This window comes from Pelophylax lessonae (assembly GCF_965119305.1).
Source record: "Pelophylax lessonae genome assembly, chromosome: 6".
In the NCBI taxonomy this organism is placed as follows: Eukaryota; Metazoa; Chordata; class Amphibia; order Anura; family Ranidae; genus Pelophylax; species Pelophylax lessonae.
Window position 1 is genome coordinate 68,335,779 of NC_138773.1, and position 20,049 is coordinate 68,355,827.

At 42.9% G+C, this 20,049-nt stretch overlaps 1 protein-coding gene across 1 annotated transcript; it reads right to left on the minus strand.

The window, feature by feature from the left end:
- Positions 1 to 3,405: 3,405 nt before the first annotated feature.
- On the minus strand, positions 3,406 to 11,184 carry NHLRC4 (NHL repeat containing 4). The gene is made up of 2 exons (XM_082261339.1): positions 11,079 to 11,184; positions 3,406 to 4,517 (listed from the first exon to the last, which is right to left on the minus strand). The coding sequence occupies exon 2, from the start codon at positions 4,514 to 4,516 to the stop codon at positions 3,446 to 3,448; it is 1,071 nt and encodes a 356-aa protein (XP_082117465.1). The 5' UTR covers position 4,517; positions 11,079 to 11,184; the 3' UTR covers positions 3,406 to 3,445.
- Between the last annotated feature and the right edge of the window lie 8,865 nt (positions 11,185 to 20,049).

Below are 20,049 nucleotides of genomic sequence, written 5' to 3' on the forward strand. Positions count from 1 at the left end.
CTAATATGCCGCACTGATAGGTGACACTGATAGGCGGCACTGATGAGCACTGATAGGTGGCACTGATGAGCACTGATAGGTGGCACTGATGGGCACTGAGAGGTGGCACTGATGGGCACTGAGAGGTGGCACTGACGGGCGGCACTGATGGGCACTGAGAGGCGGCACTGATGGACACTGATGGGTGGCACTGATGGACACTGACGGGTGGCACTGATGAGCACTGATGGGCGGCACTGATGAGCAGCACCATCAGTGCCCATAGTGCTGCCAGTCAGTGATGAGCAGGCACTGATGGGCACTGACTGGCAGCACTCTGGGCACTGATTGTGGGCACTGATGGGGGGCACTGTGGGCACTGATGGTGGGCAGTTATAGCAGTTTAATTCCCTCTTGTGTAATCAGGGCACTGGTGATCAGTGCCCTGATTACATTTCTCTGTGTCCCCTATGAGGAGGAGCAGCTGATCGGCTCTCCTCGGCTCACACACTGACAGTGTGAGACGAGGAGAGCCGAATAACGCCACTTCCTCATTTACATGTGACCGGCTGTGATTGGACACAGCCGATCACATGGGTAAAGAGTCATGTCATTGACTCTTTACCGAGATCGGGATCGCGCCGTGTCCTAGCAACACAGCGCGGTCGGAGAGAGGCTGTTCTGGTGCGCCGTCATACGACGGCGCCCCGGGATAATAGGTACACCGCTCCGCCATCATTTGACGGCGGGCGGGTAGTAAGCGGTTAAAGCATGTTATACAGCACAGTGCTTGTGCTGTGTAATTTGGCCCTTTCTGTCACCTGAAATACCTGGCTGATCCTGCCTGGTGTTGCCCTCCCCCCTGTAAACTGACCACGTGTATCATGGCTTCTGTGCCCTTACACCGTAGTCAGTTTACGCGCCTCCATCAACCCGCTGTGTTCCTCCACCCCCCGCTTGTCAGCTCCAATCTGCTCCCTGATCCTCCCCTCTTGCTGGAAAAATAAGTGTTTTTCACTATAGCGTTTTCCTATTATAGTTCCATGTGTTAAATAATATGATATTCCTCAGTGTATAGGATTTATAAAAAAATATGCTGCCTAATACCTTATTTCAGAGCCAACGCTCACCTGATTGCCCGCCGGTGTCCTCCTCTCCTCTCCTCCTCCTGGCTGACGTCAGCGTTGGATTCTCAGGAGAGGAGACCGCTGCATATTATTTATAAATCACATACACTGGGGAACATGATGTTATCTAACACAGGGAACTATAGTAAGATTTAGTAAGATAGTAACTATGGCGGCTTTATAACCACTTTAAGGTAAGGTTAGGAATAGGAGTTGGGGTTAGGGTTAGGGTTAGGGTTAGGATTAGGAGTTGGGGTTAGGATTAGGGGTTAGGTTTATTTGTTATTTATTTATTTTTTTGTTAGGGTTAGAGTGTTAATACTACTACTACTTTTACTATTAATAATAATAATAATAATAAATTAATAAATAAATGTAAAATAAATACACAAATAAATAAAAATCATAAATAAATATCTAATAATTTAAATAAATGTTAACCCCTAAACTTTACCCCTTACCCTTAAAAAAAATATATAAAATAAGAAAAATAACTAAACACCCTAACACAAAATAAATAAATTATTATTTGGGTGTTTATTATTATTATTATTATTACATATTATTAATTTATTTATGTATTATGCTATTTGTGTATTTATTTTATATTTATTTATTCATTCATATATTATTACTATTTTATTTTTTACATTTGAGCAGAAAATGGTGCGAATGCGCACAAAAACACGCAAATGGCTCATTTCCATTTATTTCAATGAGAATAAAAACGCACCAAAAAATGCTCAAATCTGACCGATTTGCGCTACATAAAAGCTCCAGAACTTTTTTAAACTTCAGGTGTTTGGATTCAGGTGACTTGGAGTGGAGATTTGAACAAACTCCATAGAGAATAATTGATTTTTTCTCCTCCAGCGCTTTGGAGCTTCAAGCTACAAAGCACTGAGGTGTGAATGAGGCCTATGGTAGTCAATCTGCTGGAGGTCCCTCTGATTCCTACTGTATTAAAGTGTATTGTATTTGTACTGTCTACCCTCAAGTTGTAAAGCGCTGCGTAAACTGTCGGCGCTATATAAATCCTATGTAATAATAATAATAATAAATAAATAAATATATACTAAGTGAGTATGACTGTGATACGCATAGCAGATTGCAAGCTGACATTCTTTGTATTGCAGATTAGAAAATAGAAACAGGGATCTGATTGGTTGCTTCTGACAATACCATCACATTTTTTTGGATTTTTATGTTGGATTGTTCATTATTTTGCTACAATTTCCCATTTGAAAAAAATGGCGTGACATGTTCCCAGCTTCACCTGATATGAAAAATTCCACATCAAACTGATTTTGGGAATGTCTTTGATTGCTACTGTAAAGACTTTCACATTTCTTCTACAATTTGTAAACCCAATCCTTTTCTTCATTGTCCCTGGAACATCGATTTTGTCTGCTGCAAAAGAAAATGAAATATAAATATGTTATCAAGGATTGGGTTGGGTACATTGCTATTTTCATCAGTTTGTTGTGTTTGTTCCATTTGAGAATAGTGTCATTTAATTTTACCAGCTCCATCTGCTATTGAAAATGTCAAGACAGCTAGGATGCACTTTATATTGTAACACAAGAGTTTATTGTCCCTATACGCAGGATACAGTTCAAGGTACATACATACACTATAAAAATACATATATTGCAGCACATTCATTTATCTTTCCCATAAAATCTTATAAGCACAATGCATACATCCTATGATTGTACATCATCACTACATTGATTTGCTAAGAAATATACCATATAGTTGTGCCAGATCAGACAGATAGTTGCAGACAGTTGCAAACTCTACATGAAAATTCACTTTCTTAAATAGTTCAAATAACAGTGATATGTCTCATAAACCACAGCAACCAATCAAAACCTATCCTTTATCAGTCTGGCATTGCTCTTTGCACAATGGTCCCGCCCACTGCAAACAACCAGATTAATAATTTTTAAATGACAAATGATTTGCTACAAACATATGAGAAGAATTAATAGAGAAAATCTGCCACTGTGCCTTTTCATGGCAAAATGACAAGTTCTCCTAATAGGGCCCACCACCACCATCCACTCATATACTCTTCTACCACATGGTTCACCTGCAGGAGTGCTGGTTCTTACTGCTGTGCAAGCTCAGTCTCGGTCAGTGTCAGAGCTGACATGGTTAGTCATCATCTCCCTTCTAATATATAACAGGATTCAGGCTGGACAATAGGCCCCTAAAGCCTAAACAATGCAGCCTGGTCAAGAAGGTGGCCATATGGTTCCTTATACCAGGATTTCAAAGCCCTTCTGACAACAGTAAAGGGTGGTGAAGGTATGAGTCAGTGGGTGAAGGTGCCCCTATGCCCTTGGGGTCTGAGACTGAGCATCTCCAGATTTCCTAGGACTGATGGGAGCATAGTATGGCTTTGCACGATACTTGTACACCTTAACAGAATTGTCCCCAGAATCTGCCACATACAGGAGGCCGAATGGAGAGCATGATAGGCCTGATGGCTTGCAAAGACCCTTGGAGACAATACAAATGGGGGACCCACTAACTGGGAAGAGGGTGACATTCTTTTTCTGGACATCAGCCACTAATATGTTTCCTTCGGGGTCAGCACAAATTCCTGATGGATTTCCAAACTTATGCTGGTATATTTCTGAGATGGAACCACAAGGCTTTAAGTTGCTTGTAAATAACTTAACATCTCCACACTCCTCAGACACTGCAAACCCCCCATCAGACGTAGCGCATATGTTCTGCGGACCCTGAAGACCAGAAACCTTTTTAACTCCATGTACTCGATGAATTCTGTCTATGTGGAAAGCCTTGACTGTTCCAGTCATGTATTCTGCAACTAGGATCTGCCCGGATGAGTCCACAGCGATGCCTTTCGGAGACTGGAAATGACCACCCACCTTAACCCAAGGTGGATGTGAGGTGGGATTGTGAATACGCACAACACCTTCGGTGATATCAGTGACCGCTATAGAACCAAGACGGGTCATGGCAATACTATCTGGAAGGAAGAGGTCATCATCATGACAATAAAAGGCTTGACTGGGTTTTCCATGGCTATTTAGTAAGTGAATATAGGGTCCATTATATCCACATACATAAAGAGAGCCATCTGAACACCACTGAAGAGAATTAGAGCCTCCCGTCCCAGGCACCGTTATTGTCTGAACAAGCTCATCCTGGCGAAATAAGAGCAAATTACCCACATCTTCTAGGTCTCTGCAAACCTGACTGGTCTTTTCGGAGAGCTGATTTACATGGGAAGGTTTCAGGAGCCCCAGACCCATCTGGGAAGAGAGGAGAGGGACTGTCTTCTGTAGCGTATTTTGAGTGGCAACTTGCAGGGTCCTCACTGTGCGGACAAGATGTTCCTTTTGGCGACAGAACTCCAAAGAACTGTCCATCATGCTGAAAGGGAAACAAGTGTTAAAAGTCACACCACTTAAAACTGGAATTGTCATAAAATAGACAAAGACCGGGCCTTTTCTGGCACTTTTTGTTTACATGTAATCAATCAGTATTTTTTGCTTGAAAATTTTTAGAACCCCCAAACATTATACATTTTTTTTTAAAGCAGAGGCCCTAGAGAATAAATTGGTGGGTTTTGCAATTTGCTATGTCACAAGGTATTTGCTTGGCCTTTTTCAAACCCTATTTTTTTTACATTTTAATGCAAAAAAACACATAACATAACCCATTTTTTTTTTTTTTATATAAAATATGATTTTACTCCCAGTAAAAAGATACCAAACATGTCACACTTTAAAATTGCACATACCCGTGCAAGGACGACAAACATCGTGAGGAGGTCTGGTGCTAGATTTACTGTCCATGATCAGACGTTCGCAGTAAAATCTCACATGTGTGGGATGATTCCTGCATGCGTGTGGGACTGGCATTTGCGTTTGCCTTTGCACGTGAGCATGGGGGCACTTTACTTTTTTTTTTTTTACATTGTCTCTTTTTAATTTCTTTTCTTTTTATCATGTTTTTTTTGTTGTCACAAGGAATGTAAACATCCTTTGTGACAGGAATGCTTTATGGAGAGATCTGGGTTCTATAAGACCCCAAATCCCTCCTCTGCCCTTAAAAGTGTAGCAACATTTTCAGGCATTGGGCCTGATATGGGTCTGCCATTGTTACCAGTAACACTTCCAACACATTTAAGTTGAAAACCCAAGTGTGAGTGCTGAGACAATGTCCATTCCGGCATCTTTGGTTTGTTTTGTTTATTATAATGGGGATGGGAGAAGGGAATGAGTGGCATACTCCTCTGGCTTAACTAGGTTCAACTGGGACACTGTACAGAAAAATCCCTATTAGCGCTGTCTTGACGCCAGCTGAATGCCGACCAACGCTCCCTGGCGCTTGAAGATACTGTTCTGCTGAACTGTGCTGGAATTTTGAATTTAATACTCAGGTTAACTCAGAAGATCCAGGACTGTAGGACATTTGACTACTGGCACTCTGTTTAGCTCAAAAGTCTGGTGAACAGCTCCCTCCAGCCCTTCACTGACTGAGGTAGCTCCTTGTAACTGCTTGTGCTGCTGCAACCCTTAACACTGTACACTTAATTCTTCAGGGCCCAACCGCTGGCGCCCCCTCTACACTTCAGGATCCTCTCACTAGGCACCCCCTCTGACACTTCAGGGTCCTCTCACTAGGCACCCCCTCTGACACTTCAGGGTCCTCTCACTAGGCACCCCCCTTGACACTAGCTGGCTCCTGGATCCCTGGGACCTTCACTGGAGTGGTCCCCTCTACAGTTCAGGCAGACCCTCAGGGGCAATTCACAGTACTCACGAACTTGGCATGCTTTCCTGGAACTGAACCCCTCTATCTCCACTGGTCCTCGGCACACTGGATCCTCTTTGCAGCTCAGCTCAGCTCTCTCTGGACTCTCAGGCAGCCACCCAAGACACCCGATTCTTCTGACAGGAGGAGAGACAGCCGTACCCTCCCTCCTGGGACTCTGCTTCCCGCTAAAGACGGCGCGTTCCCCTCAAACTTATACCCACTCCCAGAATCCTCTGCAGCAGAATCTGCCTTCTGGGATAGATACAGGCCTGAATGAGCCACTGATTAGGTTTCCTCCACTGCCCAATGAGAATCCTCTCATGGAGCCAGTGGGGAGACTCCCCTCTCAGCAGCCCCACCTGGGAGACATGACAGCCAAGCTGAAAATTATGGCCCTGCTGTTAGGCAGCCAAGGCCCACTATGCTTTTACCTAGCACCTACCTTATAGGGTGCTACAAAAGCATTTGATCACACCAAGATAAGTGCGTTCAAATGCTCTTGATTTTTGAAAATAGCGTTGTTTACATCCGGGTAAACCGGAAGTGATGTCAGGTCATTCCTTTGGGATTATCATAACCCAGAGCAGAACCAAGCCTATCTTTGTTAGGCTTTCCAAACAGCCAGGGAAAGCGCCAGCTGGTCGATTGGAACCCCTGCTGGGACGGAAGATCCCAGTAAAGCCATGGAATGCAGCAGGAGGGGGAGGGGGAGACGTCCCCTCCTGCTGCTTGTAAAATCAATTCAGCGGCCAATTAGCTGCTGGGATTGCTTTTACAAGAGAGCCAACCGTCAGCTCTAAAAAAGACAGTACCGGGATGATGCCTGCAACTGCAGACATCATCCCGGTATAACAACTTGAAGTCGAGTGACGTACAGTGTTGCCAACCTCCTGCAGCATTTTTTACTGACAAGACATAGGAAATTTACTGACAGTGCACATTTTTTACTGACAACCTGAAAAACTACAGAATTCCTATTCGAGACAATTGATATTTAAACAGTATAAACACAATATGGAAACACTGACAATACCCATAACAAGTAGTTTGTCTGGTTTACACTTCAACACAGCATGAGAAATTACCAGCCCCTGATACTTTTAGACAGTTGTAAAAATCCCAGATTTTTACAAACTGTCCATAAATTGATATCACTAAATTGCAAATCCACACAATATCATAATTAACAATAAAAAACAAAAAGTGAAAAAAAAAGAAACAATAATAAAATCAAATTGTCTCTTCTCTCTTGTAATGGCACTTTTAACTGTAAAGACTATCATGTTACCCAGTGAGTATTAATCCATGGATTTGTTTGTATAATTACTGACGGATGACAACCTTGGTAACATACCAGATACGTGACTGGTCGGTAAGTGGTTAATGAGCTGAATCTCCTGCTTCTTAAAGAGACTCAGTTACTCTGCCCAAATCAGCCCCCTTATAACCTATATGTAGCACTGTCCGCATAGGGCCTACAGTAAGATGACTTCTCGGGCCTCCTCCTATTACCAGCACACAGTCACTTAAGGAATAGTACATATATCCCTCCTTACTCCCGATGGCTCTTCACACAGTAAACAGTCCAGGGGTATTGGTTTTTAGTATTTATTTTGGAACTAGGATGGGAGAACAGAATAGTGGGATACTCCAACTGTAACTATTCACATCGATAAGGACAACTCTCACCAACCTCAATGGGTTGCTTGCGGAAACAGAAGCGCTGTTTTATCTATACTGCCACATGTATGGAAAGGGTTAAGTCTCCTTGCTCTTTTCTCTCCAGCAATAGACTTGGTGATCCTACATTATCTTCGGGACACTCACTAGCATTCCCTTTACTGACACCCGTCCACTGACTCTTCTAGGTTCAGGGATGGCCCCCCTCAGGTCAGGCCCCTTGACACAGATCTGTTCTCACTGTACTGCAGAATTAGATCCTCCAGTGTCTCCCCTTTCATTCAGCTTCCCTGGGCCTCTGGGTTCAGCTCCTCACTGGCACTCTCTAGGCCATCAGGTCGACTACCTGAGGCCTCACAATACCTCCACAGAGGGGGAGGCAGCTGCCCCCTTCCTCCAGGGCTCCACTATCCGGCCAAATGTCCCCGAGCACATGTGCGCCTGGCTTTTATACAGTATCCCAGCATGCACATATGCACTTTTCCTTTGCCAAATCACCAGGGCTGTATCAAAAGCCAGTGCACTCATTTGTCAGGTTTCCTCCAACTGTCCAATATGCCTCCGTATTGGACCAGTGTGAAACACTCTGCAAATAGAACGAGTTGCACCCAAGCACAATGAGCAGACCTCACTAACAGATCCTGCTCTCTGGTAAACAGAGAACAATATAGATTTACCTGCAGTCCGTCTGGTAAGCAGACAGAACCCAAAACTATACTTTCTCTCTAGCACCTATCTAGAAGGGTGCTACATATAATTCCTCTGTCAGAGCCCTGACTTAACCCTGACCAACCTTACATAAACTCTGTATCGTTGAGTACACAGAGTTGAGGTCAACGTTTCCTCACATGACAGTGTTTGGGCCTGGCAATTGGCACTGCCTCTTTGGAGGACATCACATGCTCCTCATAGCTTAAACCACTAAATTCCTCCAATTCTCAATGGCACTGAAAGAGTAAAGGAAAAGAGTGGAGAAAGGTTGCAAAGGTTGGGGCAAGGTGTAATCCAGAGTTGTAACCCAGGGCTCCCAAATTGGCAGGGCCAGATCTACCATTAGATATAAAAGGCATATTCGTATTCGTGGTCATATATTTTTTTCATTATCAGTAGGAATAGTCAAAGGGTTAGGAAAGCAGTCCTACTACCTAAAGAGGTAATCCTAACTTAGAAGTGTTGCTTAGGGGCTACTGGCTCCAGCAATGGAAATCCAACTATTCAGATCTGCCTATAGTAAAACAATGATGGGTGAGTATACTAAATATTTTATTTTTTTGGATTTGGAAAATATAGCAGAGGAATTTGTGTGTTTAGTTGAAAATAAACTAAGAGAATTATAAATCATTGAGGATTCTTCTGTTGTTTCCGACCACCCACATCTATCTGTTTCAAACATTTTACAGCATGTTGACACTTTCCAATTATTGACACTTGACAATTACCGGTATTCTACAACACCTTGCATATACTGTATGTCCAAGTATAAGAAGAACGCAAAACTGTTCAGATGGAAAAATCCCATATTGGTCAGTTCTGCTAGACTGTTGACAGCATTATGAACATTTGCTATATTAATGGTGAAAATATTTTATGATTTCTAATATCTGTCTGAAATTTAAAGGAATTCATGCAGTCATCCAAGAATTCGATGAAATTATATTTATGTTTGTTTTTCATTGTAATGTAATGATAAATACAATATGAGAGTAGCTATTTTAAATCAATACTCTGTATTCCTACACAGATTGTGATCTTGGGCTCCCAACTTCATAAAGCTCATCAGTTTGCTGGTCAGACACATTGATAGCAACTGGACGAGAAGCAAAGTCTGGCCATCTCATAATGTCTTTTTGGCCCAGCTATAACTATGATCTCTTGGGTTGCATAAGTATCCCTATTTCAGCTAAGGGAAAGGATGGTAGGACTCAACAAGCTTTAGAATATCCTGGTATTGTCTAACCATGGGGTGCCAACACCACAACATTTTCTAAACTATTTCAATAATTCCTCCATCAAGATCTGTAGATATTGTCTACAGCCACCCCACAGACAAGAGATTGTCCCTTGACAGCCAAAATGGGAGACTTTTATCTCATGTATAAAGGTACCTTAGTTTACACCAATCATTCTTAACCAGTGTTTTGTGAAACCTCAGGGTTTTCTAGGGTTTACTTGAACTGTGGCTGATTGACCTCCTACAGTATTTGATGGTTGTAGGGCCAATGACACTTGGCAGAACCAGCAGCATGACACCAATGGTATTTTTTAGCCTTTTGTAAGGGTATCCAGCAAAATCTGTCCAGTCTTCATCAAGATCTGTCCAGCAGATCTTGTCTGCAGCTACTTCGTTGACATGAGATCATCATCTGATATGGTCAAAAGCAGCCAAAATGGGAGACTTTCATCTATGTGCAACTTAGTTTACACCACCCATTCTTAATCAGGGCTCTTCTAGAGCAGTGGTCTCCAATCTGTGGCCCAGGGGCCCGATTCGGCCCTTTGATTTTATTCAGGACTTGGGGCACTATTTTCATCCACTGATGCGAACAATAGGACATAATTCTCCTATTGACACAAATGAAGGGGCAGAATTCCACCCAATTACACAAAAGATGGGGCACAATTCCTCTCAGTGACAATAAAGATGGGGCACAATTCCTCCCAATGACACCAATGATGGGGTAGAATTCCACCCAATTACACCAAAGATGGGGCACAATTCCTCTCAGTGACACTAAAGATGGGGCACAATTCCTCCCAATGACACCAATGATGGGGTAGAATTCCACCCAATTACAGCAAAGATGGGGCACAATTTCTCCCAATGACACTAAAGATGGGGCACAATTCCTCCCAATTACAACAACAAATGTGACACAGTGACACTAATGACGGGGAACAAATCCTATCCACTGATACTAAACATAAGGCATTGTTTATTCCCACTGATGTTGGGACCTTTTCTATTCCCAATGGCCACAGTCCGGCCCCCTTTAAGTCTGAAGGACAGTAAACTGGACCTTTGTTTAGAAACTTTAGAGACCTCTGCTTTAGAGGTTGCTGGGGGTTCCTTGCCTTGTGGCTGATTGATCTCCCATTCTAGGGTGCATGCATAGGTACAGGGCTATTGCTGAATGGATGAGCTAACTGCATAGCACCAATAACATTTTGAGCTCTCTGTAAGGATTTTATTCTGACCACCACTAAATGGAGAACATTTTTCCTACTAACCACCTAACCACCAAATAAATTGGTTTAAGCAGGGGTTCCCCAAGAAATTATTTCAAGGTTTTGACTGGGGTAAAAAAAAGTTTGGAAAGGCTAGTTTACACAAATGACAAACAATTCATTTTCCACTGCTTGTTACTTATAGAAATAAATATGTGTGGATCTAAAAAGTAAAAACCTGAACATCATCTCTCTGCTGCAGCTCTAGATAGTGACAGAATCATGACTGATATAAATATATATATAGACATTGGTTGTAGTACTTACAAGTGATTCTAAATTCCGATAACTTCTAAACTTCCTGGTAGACGTGTATCTCCCGTACACCACAATATTGAATCGCTCTCCTCTAATCCTCACTTCACACTTCCCTGGATATAATGTTGTTAGAGACCAAGATTAAGCAACACCTATTAAACTTTACAGTAGATAAACACGATCACTAGATAATCACTGATACGACTAATTGGTATTTGTTATTTCACATTCCTACACAAAGATAACTGAATACTTCCTGTTAACTCATGATATATCCTTACTGACTCCACACACTTGAGATGATTAAAAAAAAAAAAAAATAACTACAGTCAGGATAGAAAAATAAAACAAACACGCATTAAAAGAGAAGTATGGGATTTTTTGTTATTTTTTAACCACTTAAGCCCCGGAAGATTTTACCCCCTTCCTGACCAGGGGGTATTTTGCGATTCGGCACTGCGTGACTTTAACTGACAATTGCGCGGTCGTGCGACGCTGTACCTAAACTAATTTGACGTCCTTTTTTTCCCACAAACAGAGCTTTCTTTTGGTGGTATTTGATCACCTGTGCGATTTTTTGATCATGCGCTATAAACAAAAAAAGAGCGACAATTTTGCAAAAATAACAATATTTTTCACATTTTTTTATATGAAATTCCCCCCCCCCCCAAAAAATGTAAAAATCAAAATTTTTTAACATTTTTGGCCAATTTGTTTTCTGCTACATATGTTTGGTAAAAAAAATCGCAAAAGGCCTATTTTGATTGGTTTGCGCAAAAGTTATCGCGTTTACTAACAAGCGGAAAGATTTTTGTCATTTTTTTTTTTCTTTAATGCGTAATGGCGGCGATCTGCGATTTTTTTTGCGGGACTGCGACATTGGGGCTGACAGATCGGACCCTTGACTGACATTTTTGACACTTTTGGGGTTACCAGTGACATTACTACAGTAATCAGTGCTATACATATGCACTGTTACTGTAAAATTACACTGGTAGTGAAGGGGTTAACTTTTTTTGAGAGGGAGGGGCTGTGTGTGTCCCTAGGGGCGTGATTCTAACTGTGATTGGCTGTGGCTTGAGGTGTAGGAACAATGATCAACGGTCCTACATAGTAGAACCGTATGATCACTGTTTCTACACAGGGGAGAATGACATCAGCCGCCCGCCTTTCTCCCACTGTCACGGACGATCGTGAGTGAGCGGCGGACATTGGGTCCGCCGCTCACACGCGCGGGGGGGTCCGTGACCGCGCGGGAGCGGGAGCACGCCTCCGACGGCACGCGCTCGCTCCCCAGATCCTCACAGGCTAGTGACTTACCGGTACGTCACTTTGCCTGTGAGGGGCTGACCTCACCGAGTTGGATGCAGCATCGGTCCAAGAACCGGTCACCGATCGCTTGGTTCTCAGAACTCCCTAAACAGCGAGCTGGTGACTGTCAGTCACCGGTGTCAGCTCTGCCCCCCCACTCACTGGAGCGCTGGGCTGGCTGTTGGAGGGGACAGAAATGGCCAGCTCAAGCTCTTAGCGGCTCGCTGAGAGGCTGAGCCAGGTGCCGGTCCAGGCATGTGGGCAGATCCTGACCATATGTTTGCAATCTTGTGTAACGCTCCTGCGTTTTTATAGTAAGCTGAATTTGCAGCTGCAGAATCTCCACTCAGTAGTCATGTAGAGATGTGTTGAATTACCAGATCCAACTCTCCAGACTCATCACTGTGGACCCGCCTGCTTCAGCATTCAGATATACACACACTCAATAAGATGTTCCTGGAGTGATAGGATGTATATGACAGTATAGAGGTGATGTGCTGATGGGACAGGGGTGAGCAGTGATAGCAATGATAAGCACTTGATAGTAATGTTCAGGAGAGTAATAGACGGTAATAGGTAGGATGCAGATAGGTTAGTAATCATGTATGGTAATAGGTGGTAAGGACAGCAGATGATATACAGGAGAGACTAACCCAGTACAAGGATAGATGGTAGTAGACTCAAGAGCTAGCAATCTATGTAACAGTGCAGATGATAGAATTAGTAATGCATAGATAGTAACAGTCCTTAATGTGCAGAAGTAGATAGTGTAAGGTTGTTATGGAGGAATCCCCTGTGGGGTACTTATCACAAGTAAGGTTAGTAAGTAGAGGGGTCCGGTAGTGAGGGAGTGATCCGGTAGCGAGATACGGGATCAGTATCGAGGTTCCGGTCTGTTCCAGGTAAAGAGAATAGCTGGAGGCTTCGGCAGCATAAGACAAGGCTTGTAAGCATGCGGTTTGAACGAACAACCTGAGAGAGAAAGCCGGCGATTGAAATAGCCGCTCAGAGCGGCGCTCAGTGATGATGTCATACGGCTTAAAGGTATATGCGTTCCACCTAACTAAAAAGGTGGGACGCAATATGAAAAGGAAAATGGGCAATAAGGGTACCAAAGGTACCAGAATCTTACAGTACCCCCCCCCCCCCCTTAAGGCCGGCTCCGGAAGGCCTATAGCACTGGTTTCTCTTTCAGTCTGTCCGTTGGTCTGAGGGTGGTAAGGAGAAGTGAGCTTTCGCTCAATCCGTAGTATGTGACATAGAGCTTGCCAAAACTTGGAGATGAACTGTGAACCACGGTCGGATAAAAGAGTTTTTGGAATTCCATGTAACTTGAACACATGTTTCATTAGTAATTCCGCTGTTTGCTTAGGTAGTCTGCGAATAGAGATGAAATGTGCCATCTTTGTCAGATGGTCCACTGACACTAGAATGGTATTAAATCCTTTGGAAGGTGGTAGTTCTACTATAAAGTCTAAGGACACAACTTCCCATGGAACCTGGGGTATTGGTAGACTGCAGAGTAGACCAGATGGTTTTGTAGGGTCAATTTTGGACCTTGCACAGATGTCACATGAAGAAACAAATTTTTGTACAGACGTCTTCATATCAGGCCACCAAAACTGCCTGGTAAGCAAATTAAGGGTTTTAGTCATACCCATATGTCCTGCCATATGCACATCATGTGACAATTCCAAGATCTTGGTGCGCATAGTAGGGGGTATGTAGAGTTTGTCGTTGTAGTAGAGGAAGCCTTCTGCATCAGTAGTTAGTTGTGGTGGAGGTGAATCCAATCCTATACTCTGCAAAATCTCTTCCTTCAGGGAACGAACAACACCAATAATACGTTCATAGGGTATTATAGGAATAGAAGGAACTTCAGTGCAGTTATCTTCGGTTAATCGTGATAGCGCATCCGCTTTTTTATTTTTGTCTGCAGGTGTGTAGGTCACTAGGAAGTTGAATCTTAGGAAGAATAATGACCATCGTACCTGCCGGTGGGAAAGAGTTTTGTTAGTCTGAAGGTATTGAAGATTTTTATGATCTGTATATATGAGTATTGGTAATCGGGTACCTTCAAGTAAATGTCGCCAATTCTCTAGTGCCAGTTTTATGGCAAGCAACTCTTTTTCACCCACTGGGTAATTCACCTCTGGGCTGCTTAGTGATTTAGAGAAAAAAGCAACTGGGTGGAGTGGTGAAGTATTTGTTGGTCGTTGGGAGAGAACTGCTCCTACTGCCATGTTTGACGCATCTACCTCCAGAATATATTGGAGGGATGGGTCTGGATGGCGTAGTATGGGAGCAGAAGTAAAGCTTGATTTTAACAAGCGGAAAGCTCCATTTGCTTCTTCTGACCATTTGAATGGTTTCTTTATACTTGTAAGTTGTGTGAGAGGTCTCACAATAGCAGAGAAGTTCTTGATGAACTTCCTATAGAAGTTTGAAAATCCGAGGAATCGCTGTAATGCCTTACGAGTTGTTGGTATAGGCCAATCCAGAATACACGATATCTTGCTCATATTCATCTTGATTCCGGTTTTAGATATGATGTATCCTAGGAATAGTATTTCTTCTTTATGAAATAGGCATTTTTTTAATTTCACATATAGGTTGTGTGCGAGTAATCTGCATAACACAAGTCTTACATGTTTTATATGTTCAGACAAAGATCGAGAATAGATAAGTATATCGTCCAGATATACCACAACACAGACATCAAAGTAAGTCTCTGAAGATGTCATTTATGAATCTTTGAAAAGCTGCGGGAGCATTACACAACCCGAAAGGCATCACAAGATATTCGAATAATCCGTATCTGGTTCTGAATGCTGTCTTCCACTCATCTCCGTCACGGATTCGGATTAGGTTGTATGCCCCTTTTAGGTCCAATTTAGAGAAGTAAGTAGCCCCACGCACTTGTTCAATGAGTTCAGGAATGAGCGGTAAAGGATAATGATCCTTTATCGTAATGGTATTTAGTTGCCTATAGTCAATAATAGGCCTAAGACTTGAATCCTTATTGCGGACAAAGAAAAGTCCTGCAGCTGTGGAAGAAGTAGAGGGTCTGATGAACCCTTTCGCCAAATTCTCATCCAAGTATTCCTTGAGATGAGAAAGTTCATCCTGTGAAAGAGGATAAACATGGCCGAAAGGCAATTTGCTATTAGGGAGTAGATCGATAGAACAATCATAGTCCCTATGGGGAGGCAACACTTGAGCATTTTTCTCAAGGAAGACTTCGGACAGATCCTGATAGCATAGTGGTGTAATCTCATCTGACACTACAGACAGGATCTTTCCATAAGATGGGAGGTTACACGTGATCTCGCAATAGTGAGAAGGGAAGGTTAGAGTCCGTGTTTTCCAATCTATGGTTGGTTGATGTATGTGTAACCAGGGAAGTCCCAAAATAATGGGAAAATGTGGTGAAGGTAGTACATCAAAAGTGGTGGTCTCCATATGAGACTCGTTAGCAGTGACAAGGAGTGCTTGTGTCTGATTGGTGATTGGACCAGAAGATAACGGAATACCGTTAATGAAACTAACAGAGACAGGTTTAGGTTTTGAAATAATAGGTATTTTATTTAAAGTAACAAAACGTGTATCGATATAGTTCCCACAAGATCCTGTGTCGATCATAGCCTTGGTGGTGATCCTAGTCTGGTCCCACTGCAATGTCAAATGAACAAAGAGGTAGGGATTAGAAAAGGAAGTCGTTAATCCCCCTAGTAAGACATGTGAACACTCACCCTCTTTTTTGTGGACAAGGGGACAGACGCTTATCAAATGATCCGGGGATGCGCAGTACATGCAGAGATTTCTGGATCTTCTCCTGGCTCGTTCAGTGGTCGATAAAGGTGGGCGTATGGTTCCTACCTCCATAGGAGTAGGGTCAACGGCCGAAATCCGAGAAGGACTGGACAATGGCATTCCCATTTTCTCAGCCTTTCTTTCTCGCAGTCGCCTGTCAATGTTGATACTAAGTTGTATTAAGGCATCTAAAGTGCCAGGTAAATCCGCTCGGGCGAGCTCGTCTTTAACGGCTTCTGACAACCTGAGCCTGAACTGAGTTCGCAGAGATGTATCATTCCACCCTGAATCAAGGGTCCATCTTTTGAACTCTGCTACAAAGTCTTCAACAGGTCTCCTTCCTTGTTTAAAGCCCTCAATTGGATATCAGCAGTACTCTGCCTATTGGGGTCTTCATATAAGCTAGCGAGTTCCGCTAGGAATAAGGGATAGGAGTTGAGAAGAGGATCATCTTTCTCAAAGAGAGAGTCTGCCCAGGCCCGTGGATCACCCGTTAAATATGAGATAGTGGTACAGACTTTAATTTGATCAGTAGGGTAAGTACGAGGTTTTAGCAAAAAAAGCAATTGACATGCGTTTTTGAATTCACTAAATTTTTTCCGATCACCTGTAAACACTAGAGGAGGGTTTATTTTAGGTTCAGGGGGCTGAGCAGCAGTAAGCTGTGAGAGACGGGTTATCTGCTGTCTCAGAGTCTGATTTTCATCTTTTACTTCAGTAAGAGCAAGTATTAATGCATTTACTTTTTGTGTTAATTGTATCACTTGAGTGGGTAATTCTGCTGAATCCATTTTTTGGGTTCGTTCAATCTGTAACGCTCCTGTGTTTTTATAGTAAGCTGGATTTGCAGCTGCAGAATCTCCACTCAGTAGTCATGTAGAGATGTGTTGAATTACCAGATCCAACTCTCCAGACTCATCACTGTGGACCCGCCTGCTTCAGCATACAGATATACACACACTCAATAAGATGTTCCTGGAGTGATAGGATGTATATGACAGTATAGAGGTGATGTGCTGAAGGGACAGGGGTGAGCAGTGATAGCAATGATAAGCACTTGATAGTAATGTTCAGGAGAGTAATAGACGGTAATAGGTAGGATGCAGATAGGTTAGTAATCATGTATGGTAATAGGTGGTAAGGACAGCAGATGATATACAGGAGAGACTAACCCAGTGCAAGGATAGATGGTAGTAGACTCAAGAGCTAGCAATCTATGTAACAGTGCAGATGATAGAATAAGTAATGCATAGATAGTAACAGTCCTTAATGTGCAGAAGTAGATAGTGTAAGGTTGTTATGGAGGAATCCCCTGTGGGGTACTTATCACTAGTAAGGTTAGTAAGTAGAGGGGTCCGGTAGTGAGGGAGTGATCCGGTAACGAGATACGGGATCAGTATCGAGGTTCCGGTCTGTTCCAGGTAAAGAGAATAGCTGGAGGCTCCGGCAGCATAAGACAAGGCTTGTAAGCATGCGATTTGAACGAACAACCTGAGAGAGAAAGCCGGCGATTGAAATAGCCACAGAGCGGCGCTCAGTGATGATGTCATACGGCTTAAAGGTATATGCGTTCCACCTAACTAAACAGGTGGGACGCAATATGAAAAGGAAAATGGGCAATAAGGGTACCAAAGGTACCAGAATCTTACATCTTGCCCCAGCCTGGACCGCCTTTGTGACGGGTCACAGGAGGGCAGAATGATGTGCACTCCTGTGGTCCACAGAAGTACAGCCAAACAAGCATTTACTGTTTTTTACTGTAATATGTGCAGTGTTGCCAACCTACCAGATTAAAATTTACTGACATGACACCCAAAATTTACTGGCATTTCCAAAAGGTACAAAATTACAGTTTTAAGTGCAAATTTCAGTATTTAGGCTACAAACAAGTACAATATGCAATCAGCAATGTGATTTAATGTATTAAAGTGTTACTAAATCCAGTAATATAAAATAAATGTTCATTAGCCCCTCCCCCCCCCCTGCACTGCCCACAGCTTATAAGTACATTTTACATTAAAATACTGCAGCTACAGTATCTCACAAAAGTGGGTCCACCCCTCACATTTTTGTAAATATTTTATTATATATTTTCATGTGACAACACTGAAGAAATTACACTTTGCTACAATGTAAAGTAGTGAGTGTACAGCTTGTACAACAGTGTAAATTTGCTGTCCTCTCAAAAGGAATCAACACACAGCCAATAATGTCTAAACTGCTGGCAACAAAAGTGAGTACACCCCTAAGTGAAAAAGTCCTAATTGGGCCCAATTAGTCATTTTCCCTCCCCGGTGTCATGTGTTTCGTTGGTGTTACAAGATCTCAGGTGTGAATGGGGAGCAGGTGTGTAAAATTTGGTGTTATCGCTCTTACTCTCTCATACTGGTCACTGGAAGTTCAACATGGCACCTCATGGCAAAGAACTCTCTGAGGATCTGAAAAAAAGAATTGTTGCTTTACATAAAGATGGCCTAGGCTATAAGAAGATTGCCAAGACCCTGAAACTGACCTGCAGCATGGTGGCCAAGACCATACAGCGGTTAAACAGGACAGGTTTCACTCAGAACAGGCCTCGCCATGGTTGACAAAAGAAGTTGAGTGCACGTTCTCCGCATCATATCCAGAGATTGTCTTTGGGAAATAGACGTATGACAAATGCCGCACACTGCATCAAATTGGTCTGCATGGCTGTCTTCACAGAAGGAATCCTCTTCTAAAGATGATGCAAAGAAAGCCGCAAACAGTTTGCTGAAGACAAGCAGACTAAGGACAGGGATTACTGGAACCATGTCCTGTGGTCCGATGAGAACAAGATAAATGTATTTGGTTCAGATGGTGTTAAGCGTGTGTGGCGGCAACCAGGTGAGGAGTACAAAGACAAGTGTGTCTTGCCTACAGTCAAGCATGGTGATGGGAGTGTCATGGTCTGGGGCTGCATGAGTGCGCCCAGCACTGGGGAGCTACAGTTCATTGAGGGAACCATGAATGCCAACATGTACTGTGACATACTGAAGCAGAGCATGGTCCCCTCTCTTCGGAGACTGGGCCGCAGTACAGTATTCCAACATGATAACAAACCCAAACACACCTCCAAGATGACCACTGCCTTGTTAAAGAAGCTGAGGAAAAAGGTGATGGACTGGCCAAGCATGTCTCGAGTCCTAATCCCTATTGAGCATCTATGGGTCATCCTCAAATGAAAGGTGGAGGAGCGCAAGGTCTCTAACATCCACCAGCTCGATGAACTACTCGGTCAAAAGTAGTCAGTTAAGCTAAGAATTATTCCACTCCAACTCTCCACTCATATGAGGTAAAAACCTCTAGCATGCTGACACGATCCACCATAGATAGACTTTCACAGCATATGCATGTAGGGAGGGATAAGCAGGAAGAAACTTGATTGCGCAGTAATTCTTACAAATAATTTATTGAAAAAAAGCCAAACTACTCACAAACAGCAATGTTAAAATCACATGTAAATCCTCATGGTACTGCGATGTTTCCAACTGATAGTATGGCCAACTACCCAGCATGGCGACGTCACGTGACCAGACTCCTTCCAACGTGTTTCATGGTACACAGACGTCATCAGGGGCGTGGTCACGTATGAACGTATCACTGGTAAAGGTCAGAAATAGAAATAGACAAAAACGCCATTACAAAACCTGGAAAGGAACCAACAGCACTATACCGGAAGTAATGCAAATCTGTTCCAGAGAGCGGAAATGACGCATCACTTAACCGGAAGGGACGCAAATGCGTTCTGAGCAAAGAAAATACCAATAACATCTGGTGAAATACTATATATCATTAACGGAAATGGCAAATCTCAAATCACCAAGTCCATTAGACA

Bases quoted from the DNA above. Each gene is read 5' to 3' on its own strand.
- NHLRC4 (XM_082261339.1), bottom strand. From the start codon at position 4,516: ATGATGGACAGTTCTTTGGAGTTCTGTCGCCAAAAGGAACATCTTGTC.